Consider the following 10,174-nt stretch of genomic DNA (forward strand, 5'->3'; position numbering starts at 1 on the left):
AGCTGGGGTCCTAGCACCGATCCCTGCGGTACCCCACTAGTCACTGCCTGCCACTCGGAAAAAGACCCGTTTATTCCAACTCTTCACTCCTATCTTCTATGTTTCTACGAAGAAGATTTAATTGGGACAACATTTCTGCTCGTCCAGGACTGGACGTCGGACGATTTAGAGACCGTGGCGGGGGTCGCGCCACCATCAGACTCGGGGGCGAAGTCACTGGAGTGGGATCAGGATCAGGAAGGTCCCTGGCTGATGGATTTTCTACCTCCCCTTTAATTCACTGAAACTTCCCCTTTAAGAGTGGGCGGGGTTAAAGAAAAACAGGGCATTCCAGCTGATTGGCTGCGACGATGGGGGCGGGCGCTCAGAGCCGATTGGTGCTGGGGGTTTTCAATCAGCTCTGCTCTCAGAGCCGATTGGTCAGCACGGCTGTCAGTACGGATCGCCGGCTTCCGATTGGCTGAGAAGGGAGAGAGGCGGGATGGCGCGTCAAGCTTGGTTGTCCCGCCGCCTCCCCGCGTGACCAAAAACCCGCCTTCCTCTCCGCCCATTGGACGGCGCGGTTGTCAATCGGCGCGGAGCGGGCCGCGAACGGCGAGTCACGTGGCTGAGGGTGCGCGGCGACCGCGAGAGATTCAAACCCGGGCCGACGAGCAGAGCGAGAGAGAGAGAGAGAGTCATTGAGGGACGCCTCACCGCCAGCCCACAGCACCGCGGCGCCATGAACATCCGCAACGCCAGGGTGAGTCAATTCAATCCGGGCCGGGCGGCGACTCTGCTTCCTCCTCGCGGCCGCGCGCACGCTGCCGGCCTTATATGGGAAAGCTCCGCCCCTCAGCTCGGAGCTAAAGCCCCGCCCTCCACCGCTCAGAGCTAAAGCCCCGCCCTTCGTGACAAGCCCCGCCCTCCACCTCAGCTCGCAGCTAAAGCCCCGCCCCTCAGCTCGGAGCGAAAGCCCCGCCCCTTCCAGACAAGCCCTGCCCATCACCTCAGCTCGGAGCTAAAGCCCCGCCCCTTCCAGACAAGCCCCGCCCTCAGCTCAAAGCTAAAGCCCCGCCCCTTCCAGACAAGCCCCGCCCCTCGCGACAAGCCCCGCCCTCCACCTCAGCTCGGAGCTAAAGCCCCGCCCTTCGCGACAAGCCCCGCCCCATGTCAGCTTGCAGGTAAAGCCCCGCCCTTCTTGACAAGCCCCGCCCTTCTTGACAAGCTCCGCCCCTCGAGACAAGCCCCGCCCCCACGTCAGCTCGCGGGTAAAGCACCGCCCTTCGTGACAAGCCCCGCCTTCCACCTCAGCTCACAGGTAAAGCCCCGCCCCTCGAGACAAGCCCCGCCCCCACTTCAGCTCGCAGGTAAAGCCCCGCCCTCCACCTCAGCTCGCAGGCAAAGCCCCGCCCTTCGTGACAAGCCCCGCCCCCACTTCAGCTCGCAGGTAAAGCCCCGCCCTTCGTGACAAGCCCCGCCGCCACTTCAGTTCGCAGGTAAAGCTCCGCCCTTCGCGACAAGCCCTGCCCACACTTCAGCCTGCAGGTAAAGCCCCGCCCTTCGTGACAAGCCCCGCCCCCCACTTCAGATCGCAGGTAAAGCCCCGCGACAAGCCCCGCCCCCATTTCAGCTCGCAGGTAAAGCCCCGCCCTTCGCGACAAGCCCCGCCCCACTTCAGCTCGCAGGTAAAGCTCCGCCCCTCGCGACAAGCCCCGCCCCACTTCAGCTCGCAGGTAAAGCCCCGCCCCTCATGACAAGCCCCGCCCTTCGTGACAAGCCCCGCCCCCACTTCAGCTTGCAGGTAAAGCCCTGCCCCTCGCGACAAGCTCCGCCCCTACTTCAGCTCGCAGGTAAAGCCCCGCCCCTCATGACAAGCCCCGCCCCCACTTCAGCTCGCAGGTAAAGCCCCGCCCCTCGCGACAAGCCCCGTCCCCACTGCAGCTCGTGGGTAAAGCCCCGCCCTTCGTGACAAGCCCCGCCCCCACTTCAGCTCGCAGGTAAAGCCCCGTGACAAGCCCCGCCCCCACTTCAGCTCGCAGGTAAAGCCCGCCCCTCGCGACAAGCCCCGCCCCCACTTCAGCTCGCAGGTAAAGCCCCGCCCCTCGCGACAAGCCCCCGCCCTTCGTGACAAGCCCCGCCCCCACTTCAGCTTGCAGGTAAAGCCCGCCCCTCATGACAAGCCCCGCCCCCACTTCAGCTCACAGGTAAAGCCCCGCCCCCACTTCAGCTCACAGGTAAAGCCCTGCCCCTCGCGACAAGCTCCAACCCTACTTCAGCTCGCAGGTAAAGCCCTGCCCCTCATGACAAGCCCCGCCCCCACTTCAGCTCACAGGTAAAGCCCCGCCCCCACTTCAGCTCGCAGGTAAAGCCCCGCCCTTCGTGACAAGCCCCACCCCACCAGCTCGCAGGTAAAGCCCCGCCCCTCACGACAAGCCCCGCCCCACTTCAGCTCGCAGGTAAAGCCCCGCCCTTCGCGACAACCCCCGCCCCCACTTCAGCTCGCAGTAAAGCCCCGCCCCTCACGACAAGCCTCGCCCTTCGTGACAAGCCCTGCACCCACTGCAGCTCGCAGGTAAAGCCCCGCCCCTCGCGACAAGCCCCGCCCCCACTTCAGCTCGCAGGTAAAGCCCCGCCCTTCGTGACAAGCCCCCGCCCTTCGTGACAAGCCCCGCCCCCACTTCAGCTTGCAGGTAAAGCCTCGCGACAAGCCCCGCCCCCACTTCAGCTCTCATATTCCACTGAGAAGAAAAGGGTGTAAAAGAAAAGACAGCCATCCGTGGCTAAGTAAAGAAATTAAGGATAGTATTTGACTAAAAACAAGGGCATATAAGGAAGCCAAATCTAGTGGAGGATAGAGGATTGGGAAAACTTTAAAAGACAGCAAAAAATAACAAAAAGATTGATTAAGAAAGGGAAGATAGATTATGAAAGTAAATTAGCAAAAAATATAAAAACAGATAGTAAGAGTTTTTATCTATATATATATATATATATATATATATAAAGCGGCTCTTCTGTCTGTCTGTCCGCCTGGTCTCTATACGTTTGGAAGTTACAGAGCGTACCGACGCGCGCGTCGCCTCAAAAGAAAGCTTGCGATTCCGGACCCGTCATAGGCGTATTTACGTTTCGGCCGGACAAAAATCCCGCCCGCGGTATCCCAAAAACGTTCAGCGTTCCGCTCATTAGCATCTCATTAGCGACCGTGTGACGTCGAGGTCTTCCTACAGTTGAGTGTCGAGTGACTCGACGATTGACCAATCCTACGCTTCGGTGACCTGACCGGGTCGACCAATCGGTGCGTGTGTGGGGCGGGCCTTATCCTTCTGAACCGAGGTGAGTGGCCGCCATCTTGATTTTCCACGATTTTTTCCCCCACACTTTCTGTGTGTTAGGGAACTAAGGTAAATATTTCAATTATGTGTTAGGCAATTAATTAACAATTTATTTGAGTTTTATATTGTGTTTAGCAACCCCCCCCCCCCCCCCTCCTCACCCTCGCGCAGGGGGACTCGGGGCCTGAAGCTGAAAACATTTCTCTCTCTCTCTCTCTCTTTCTTCCCTCTCTCTCTCTCCTTCTCCTCTTCCCTCTCTCTCCTTCTCCTCTTCCCTCTCTCTCCTTCTCCTCTTCCCTCTCTCTCCTTCTCCTCTTCCCTCTCTGTCTCTCTCTACTTCCCCCTCTCAGGTGTCGCGGACGGAGCGTGGGCACGCCGCCCGAAGTTTCCCGCTCGCTAACGGCCTTGCCGGCTCCCGCGGGCCGCCCGCACTGACCGCGCATGCGCCGCCCGCCCGCACGCAGCGGCCGTCCATCAGCCGCGCGATACGCGGGGGACCTCAGCAATGGCACCGGACCTCAGGCGCTAGGCAGGGGGAGGGGCCGGAGAGAGGGACAGAGGGGAGGGGGTGGAGAGGGAGACAGGGGAGGGGAGGGAGGGAGAGAGGGGAGGGAGGGAGAGGGGGAGGGGAGGGAGAGAGGGGAGGGAGGGATAGGACAGGGAGAGGACATGACAGGGAGAGGGGGGACACACGGGCAGGGAGACCAAACGCCCCAAAATTGCCCTCGCGCCCCAAAATTGCCCTCGCAACGCGGGGCTCGCTAGGCAGGGGGAGGGGCCGGAGAGAGGGACGTGGGGGAGGGGTGGGGGGGGGGAGAGGGAGACAGCGGAGGGGAGGGGAGGGAAGAGAGGGGAGGGAGGGATAGGACAGGGAGAGGGGGGACACACAGGGGCAGGGAGACCAAACGCCCCAAAATTGCCCTCGCATGTGTTAGGGAACTAAGGTAAATATTTCAATTATGTGTTAGGCAATTAATTAACAATTTATTTGAGTTTTATATTGTGTTTAGCAACCCCTCCCCTCCCCCTCCCCTCCCCTCCCCCCCCCCTCCCCTCCCCCTCCTCCTCCTCCTCACCCTCGCGCAGGGGGGACTCGGGGCCTGAAGCTGAAAAAACTTCTCTCTCTCTCTCTCTTTCTTCCCTCTCTCTCTCTCCTTCTCCTCTTCCCTCTCTCTCCTTCTCCTCTTCCCTCTCTCCCCTTCTCCTCTTCCCTCTCTGTCTCTCTCTGCTTCCCCCTCTCAGGTGTCGCGGACGGAGCGCGGGCGCGCCGCCCGAAGTTTCCCGCTCGCTAACGGCCTTGCCGGCTCCTGCGGGCTGACCGCGCATGCGCCGCCCGCACTGACCGCGCATCCGCCCGCACTCACCGCGCATGCGCCGCCCGCACGCAGCGGCCGTCCGCAGGGCCGCGCGATACGCGGGGGACCTCAGCAACGGCACCGGACCTCAGGCGCTAGGCAGGGGGAGGGGCCGGAGAGAGGGACAGAGGGGAGGGGGGGGAGAGGGAGACAGGGGAGGGGGAGAGGGGAGGGGAGGGAGAGAGGGGAGGGGAGGGAGAGAGGGGAGGGAGGGATAGGACAGGGAGAGGACATGACAGGGAGAGGGGGGACACACAGGGGCAGGGAGACCAAACGTCCCAAAATTGCCCTCGCGCCCCAAAATTGCCCTCGCAACGCGGGGCTCCCCAGCTAGTAGTTATATAAAAAGAAAAAGGGTGGCTAAAGTAAATGTTGGTCCCTTAGAGGATGAGACCGGGAAATTAATGGTGGGAAATATGGAGTTGGCAAAAACACTGAATGAATATTTTGTATCAGTCTTTACAGTAGAAGACACCAAGAATATCCCAACACTGGACAAACAGGGGGCTATGGGGGGGGAGGAGCTAAACACGATCAAAATCACTAAGGAAGTGGTACTCGGTAAAATAATGGGACTCAAGGCGGATAAATCACCTGGACCTGATGGCTTACATCCTAGGGTCTTGAGGGAAGTGGCGGTAGGGATTGTGGATGCATTGGTAATAATTTTCCAAAACTCCCTGGACTCAGCAAAGGTCCCGGCAGACTGGAAAACTGCTAATGTAACACCCTTATTTAAAAAGGGCAGTAGACAGAAGGCTGGAAACTATAGACCGGTTAGCCTAACATCTGTGGTAGGTAAAATTTTGGAGTCCATTATTAAGGAGACAGTAACAGGACATTTGGATAATCATCATTTAATAGGACAAAGTCAGCATGGTTTTATGAAGGGGAAGTCATGTTTGAGAAATTTGCTGGAGTTCTTTGAGGAAGTAACATATAGGGTGGATAAAGGGGAACCAGTGGACATAGTGTATTTAGACTTCCAAAAGGCATTTGACAAGGTGCCACACAAAAGATTATTGCTTAAGATAAAAAATCACGGGATTGGGGGTAATATTCTGGCATGGATAGAGGATTGGCTATCTAACAGAAGGCAGAGAGTTGGGATAAATGGTTCACTCTCAGACTGGCAATCAGTAACTAGTGGTGTTCCGCAGGGGTCGGTGCTGGGTCCCCAACTCTTTACAATCTATATTAACGATTTGGAGGAGGGGACCGAGTGTAACATATCAAAGTTTGCAGATGATACTAAGATGGGAGGGAAAGTAGTGAGTGAGGAGGACATAAAAAACCTGCAAGGGGACATAGACAGGCTAAGTAAGTGGGCAGAGATTTGGCAGATGGAATACAATACTGGAAAGTGTGAGGTTATGCACTTTGGCAGGAAAAATCGTAGAGCAAGTTATTATCTTAATGGCAAGAAACTGGAAAGTACTGAAGTACAAAGGGATCTGGGGGTCCTGGTGCACGAAACTCAAAAGGTTAGTATGCAGGTGCAGCAAGTGATTAAGAAGGCCAATGGAATGTTGGCTTTCATTGCTAGGGGGATAGAATATAAAAATAGGGAGGTATTGCTTCAGTTGTACAAGGTATTGGTGAGACCGCACCTGGAATACTGCGTACAGTTTTGGTGTCCATACTTAAGAAAGGACATACTTGCTCTCGAGTCAGTACAAAGAAGGTTCACTCGGTTGATTCTGGAGATGAGGGGATGGACGTATGAGGAGAGGTTGAGTAGATTGGGACTCTACTCATTGGAGTTCAGAAGAATGAGAGGCGATCTTATTGAAACATATAAGATTATGAAGGGGTTGGATCGGGTGGATGCGGGGAAGATGTTCCCGATGATGGGTGAAACTAGAACTAGGGGGCATAGTCTTAGAATAAGGGGCTGCTCTTTCAAAACTGAGATGAGGAGGAACTACTTCACTCAGAGGGTGGTAGGTCCATGGAATATGCTGCCCCAAAAACCTGTAGAAGCTACATCATTACATAAATTTAAAACAGAAATAGACAGTTTCCTAGAAGTAAAGGGAATTAAGGGTTACGGGGAGCGGGCAGGAATTTGGACATGAGTCTAGGTTCGGATCGGTCATGGCCCTGTGGGTAGCGGAGCGGGCCCAGGGGCCGTGTAGCCTGATCCTGCTCCTATTTCGTGTGTCTAATTCTGTTAGATTCAGGAGATGGTTCTGTGATAGTGGATTGGCGGTTAGGATCAGATCAGCCATGATCTTATTAAATGGCGGAGCAGGCTCGAGGGGCCGATTGGCCTACTCCTGCTCCTATTTCTTATGTTCTTATGATCAGGAGCTGAGCCCCAATTGCTGAGGTGGCTGAGCTCCCTCTAGTGGCAGCACTGCGCCAGTGGAGGACTGCGTGACAGAGCCGGGTGGGGGGGGTGCGGTGCGGTGTAAGGGAACACGTTCCGCTCAAGATGGGAGCCGCTGTGATGCGCTTCACGGCTGAATGGCCTGCTGACGCCCAGTGCCTGGGCCCCGCACTTGCGGGGAGGTGCGGGGGGGGGACGACGTTCTACCCCAGTCAGCATTGGGACCTTGAGGAGAGTTGGCGGGGTGAGTTCTTGCTTTGTGATGCGTGGCCCCTTGACCTGTCCAATCACGGAATCACATGGGCACAGAAGGAGGCCGCTCGGCCCATCATGTCTGTGCCGGCTCTTTGACAGAGCTGCCCCAATCAGCACCTCTTGCTCGTCCCCCACAGCCCCGCGAATGTTTGCCCCCTGCCAGTGTAGCGATGTGCTGTGTGTTGTAAGCTCTCGTCTCCCGCTCCCTCCCCAGGCAGTGAAGAGGTCGCATCGGCGACTCGGACTGGCCCAGAAGCTGATGGACCAGGCGTCCCGAGCGATGATCGAGAACTTCAACGCCCGATACGTGTCCCTGCACGTCAGGAAGAGGTACTGCCAGCCGTTCATTAGGAGCCCGTCTGGTCTGGTCTGAGTGTCAGCGCAGTGGGGGGGAGACAGGGCCCGGAGACACATCGGGGGGGATGGCAGAGATGGGGGGGTGTTATAAATCTCATCATCAAGAAACTACTCATGAAATAACGCTGGACGGCCAGCTGGTGGCGCCGTCCAAGGAGTATAAATACTCGGGCGTGGGCCCCAGCCTGTCAGGGACATTTTGTAAGACAGGAACTAGTGAAGTACAACTAGACCTCCATGTTCTGAAACAAGTTGATTAAAGCCTTGCTTTACGCTCAAACCAAGTGCGTAGTGAGTTTATTACGTCGGGGTGAGCAGCTTCCTGCCTTAGTCTGCAGCCAATCTCGGCTGCTGCAGAGTCTGTTTGGGTCACGCTGGTCCGTGATCGGCCATCGATGAGAAAGAAGGGTCTCGCATTTCGCCAGCGCCTTTCACCAACCTCAGGACGTCCCAAAGCCCCTCACAGCCAATGAAGGACTTTTTGAAGTGTGCTCACTGCTGTAATGTGGAACCAATTGTGCACAGCAAGCTCCCACAAACAGCATTGTGATAAATCACCAGATCATTTGCTTTTAGGGAGGTTGGTCAAGGGTGAAATATGCCCCTCCGACAGTGCGGCGCTCCCTCGGTACCGCCCCTCCGACAGTGCGGCGCTCCCTCGGTACCGCCCCTCCGACAGTGCGGCGCTCCCTCGGTACCGCCCCTCCGACAGTGCGGCGCTCCCTCGGTACCGCCCCTCCGACAGTGCGGCGCTCCCTCGGTACCGCCCCTCCGACAGTGCGGCGCTCCCTCGGTACCATTATCAGGCTAATCACCGCAGAAAGTGGCAGGCGCTGTGTTTCCAGACGGCTGTTTGTTTGGGGAGCTGACTGGGTGTGGGGATTGTTTAGAAGGCAGGGTTGGGGGTCGCTGGTGAGCGGGAGTGCCTGGGAACGTTTGCGCTCGCTCTCTCTCCAAGCTAGGTGTGGGGGAGGAACCGATGATGGGAGCGACAGTTCAGAGCGGCAGCGTCCCGTCTGCACACTCGAATCGCAGAAAGCCTCGTACTCGGTTTAAAGAATCGCGTGTCCGATACAGGAAACCGGAGAGGCTGTATCTGTCATTAAGATGCCCGTAGGGTATTATTCAGAAGTGTCTGAGGGCTGTTGATCTGTGCTGAATAGCTGCCGAGAATTTTAATTCCTGCTTTATTAATTTTTTTCCCCCCTCACAGCAATCGAGCCGCACTGCATCTCTACTCGAACACGCTGAACTTCCAGTAAGTGCTCTCAGACTCTAACCTCCTCCCCACCCCCCCCCCATCTCTCTAACCTCCTCCAGCCCCCCCGAGATCTCTGCGCTCCTCCAATTCTGGCCTCTCGCTCATCCCCCGATTTCCATCACTCCACCATTGGCGACCGCGCCAGGGCCCCGAGCTCTGGAATTGCCTCCCTAAACCTCTCCACCTCTCTCCTCCTTTAAGACGCTCCTTAAAACTCAACTAAAGTTTGATCAATGTACTGGGTCCCCGAGTTCTAGATTTCCACCAGCCTTTGTGTGAAGAAGTGCTTCCTGACATCACCCCTGAACGGCCTGGCTCTAATCTGAAGGTTCTGCCCCCTTGTTCTGGACTCCCCCACCAGAGGAAATAGTTTCCCTCTCGATCGACCCGATCGGATCCTTTAATCATCTCAAACACCTCGATCGGATCACCCCTTAATCTTCTACACTCGAGGGAACACAAGCCCAGTCTGTGCAACCTGTCCTCGGGAATTAACCCTTTTAGCCCCCGGGATCAGTCTGGTGAATCTGCGCTGCCCCCCCTCCGTGGCCGAGATGTCCTTCCCAAGGTGCGGGGCCCAGAACTGAACCCAGACACTCCAGCTGGGGTCCGACCGGGACTCCGTACGGGTGACTCATATCTTTGTGCGGCTTTGTAAAAACTCTGGCCCTCTTTCCCTTCCACGCAGGATCAGCGAGGTGGAGCCCAAGTACTACGCAGACGGAGAAGATGCCTACGCCATGAAGAGGGACCTGACTCTGATGGCTGACGAGGTTTGTCCTTCTCCTTCCGTTTCCCCGCAGCGCGAAGTGGTTAGAAACTAAGAAACAAGAGCCCCTCGAGCCTGCTCTGCCATTCAGTGAGATCATGGCTGATCCAATCTTGTCCTCAACACCACTTTCCCGCTCTCTCCCCATAACCCTCGACCCCCCCTGTAGCTCCGATATCTGTCTATCTCCGCCTTGAATAGACTCAGCGACTGAGCCTCCACAGCCCTCTGGGGCAGAGAATTCCAAAGATTCACCGCCCTCTGAGTGAAGAAATTCCTCCTCATCTCAGTCCGAAATGGCCGACCCTTTATCCTGAGACTGTGACCCCTGGTTCTAGACTCTCCAGCCAGGGGGGAAACAGCCTCTCAGCATCGACCCTGTCAATCCCCCCCTCAGAATCTTATATGTTTCAATAAGATCACATCTCATTCTTCTAAACTCCAATGAGTATAGGCCCAACCTGCTAAACCTTTCTTCAGAAGACAACCCCTTCATCTCCGGAATCAACAGGGCCTTGGTGAGACCAC

General features: G+C 56.8%; 1 protein-coding gene across 1 annotated transcript; it reads left to right on the forward strand.

The window, feature by feature from the left end:
- The first annotated feature begins 611 nt into the window (after nucleotides 1–611).
- Nucleotides 612–9,701, forward strand: LOC147086761 (N-alpha-acetyltransferase 10-like). Its single transcript, XM_085978318.1, has 4 exons — nucleotides 612–742; nucleotides 7,474–7,589; nucleotides 8,830–8,874; nucleotides 9,566–9,701. Exons 1-4 carry the CDS (start codon nucleotides 722–724, stop codon nucleotides 9,699–9,701), a joined length of 318 nt encoding a protein of 105 aa, XP_085834444.1. The 5' UTR covers nucleotides 612–721.
- The last annotated feature ends 473 nt before the right edge of the window (nucleotides 9,702–10,174 follow it).

The sequence above is a fragment of the Somniosus microcephalus genome, unplaced genomic scaffold, assembly GCF_052327205.1.
Source record: "Somniosus microcephalus isolate GS21.2 unplaced genomic scaffold, FLI_Smic_1.0 unresolved_chr7, whole genome shotgun sequence".
Taxonomy (NCBI): domain Eukaryota; kingdom Metazoa; phylum Chordata; class Chondrichthyes; order Squaliformes; family Somniosidae; genus Somniosus; species Somniosus microcephalus.

Coding starts and splice junctions, on each gene's coding strand:
- LOC147086761 (XM_085978318.1), top strand. CDS start 722: ATGAACATCCGCAACGCCAGG. Junction 743..7,473: donor TGAACATCCGCAACGCCAGG/GTGAGTCAATTC, acceptor CTCCCTCCCCAG/GCAGTGAAGAGGTCGCATCG. Junction 8,875..9,565: donor TCGAACACGCTGAACTTCCA/GTAAGTGCTCTC, acceptor CCTTCCACGCAG/GATCAGCGAGGTGGAGCCCA.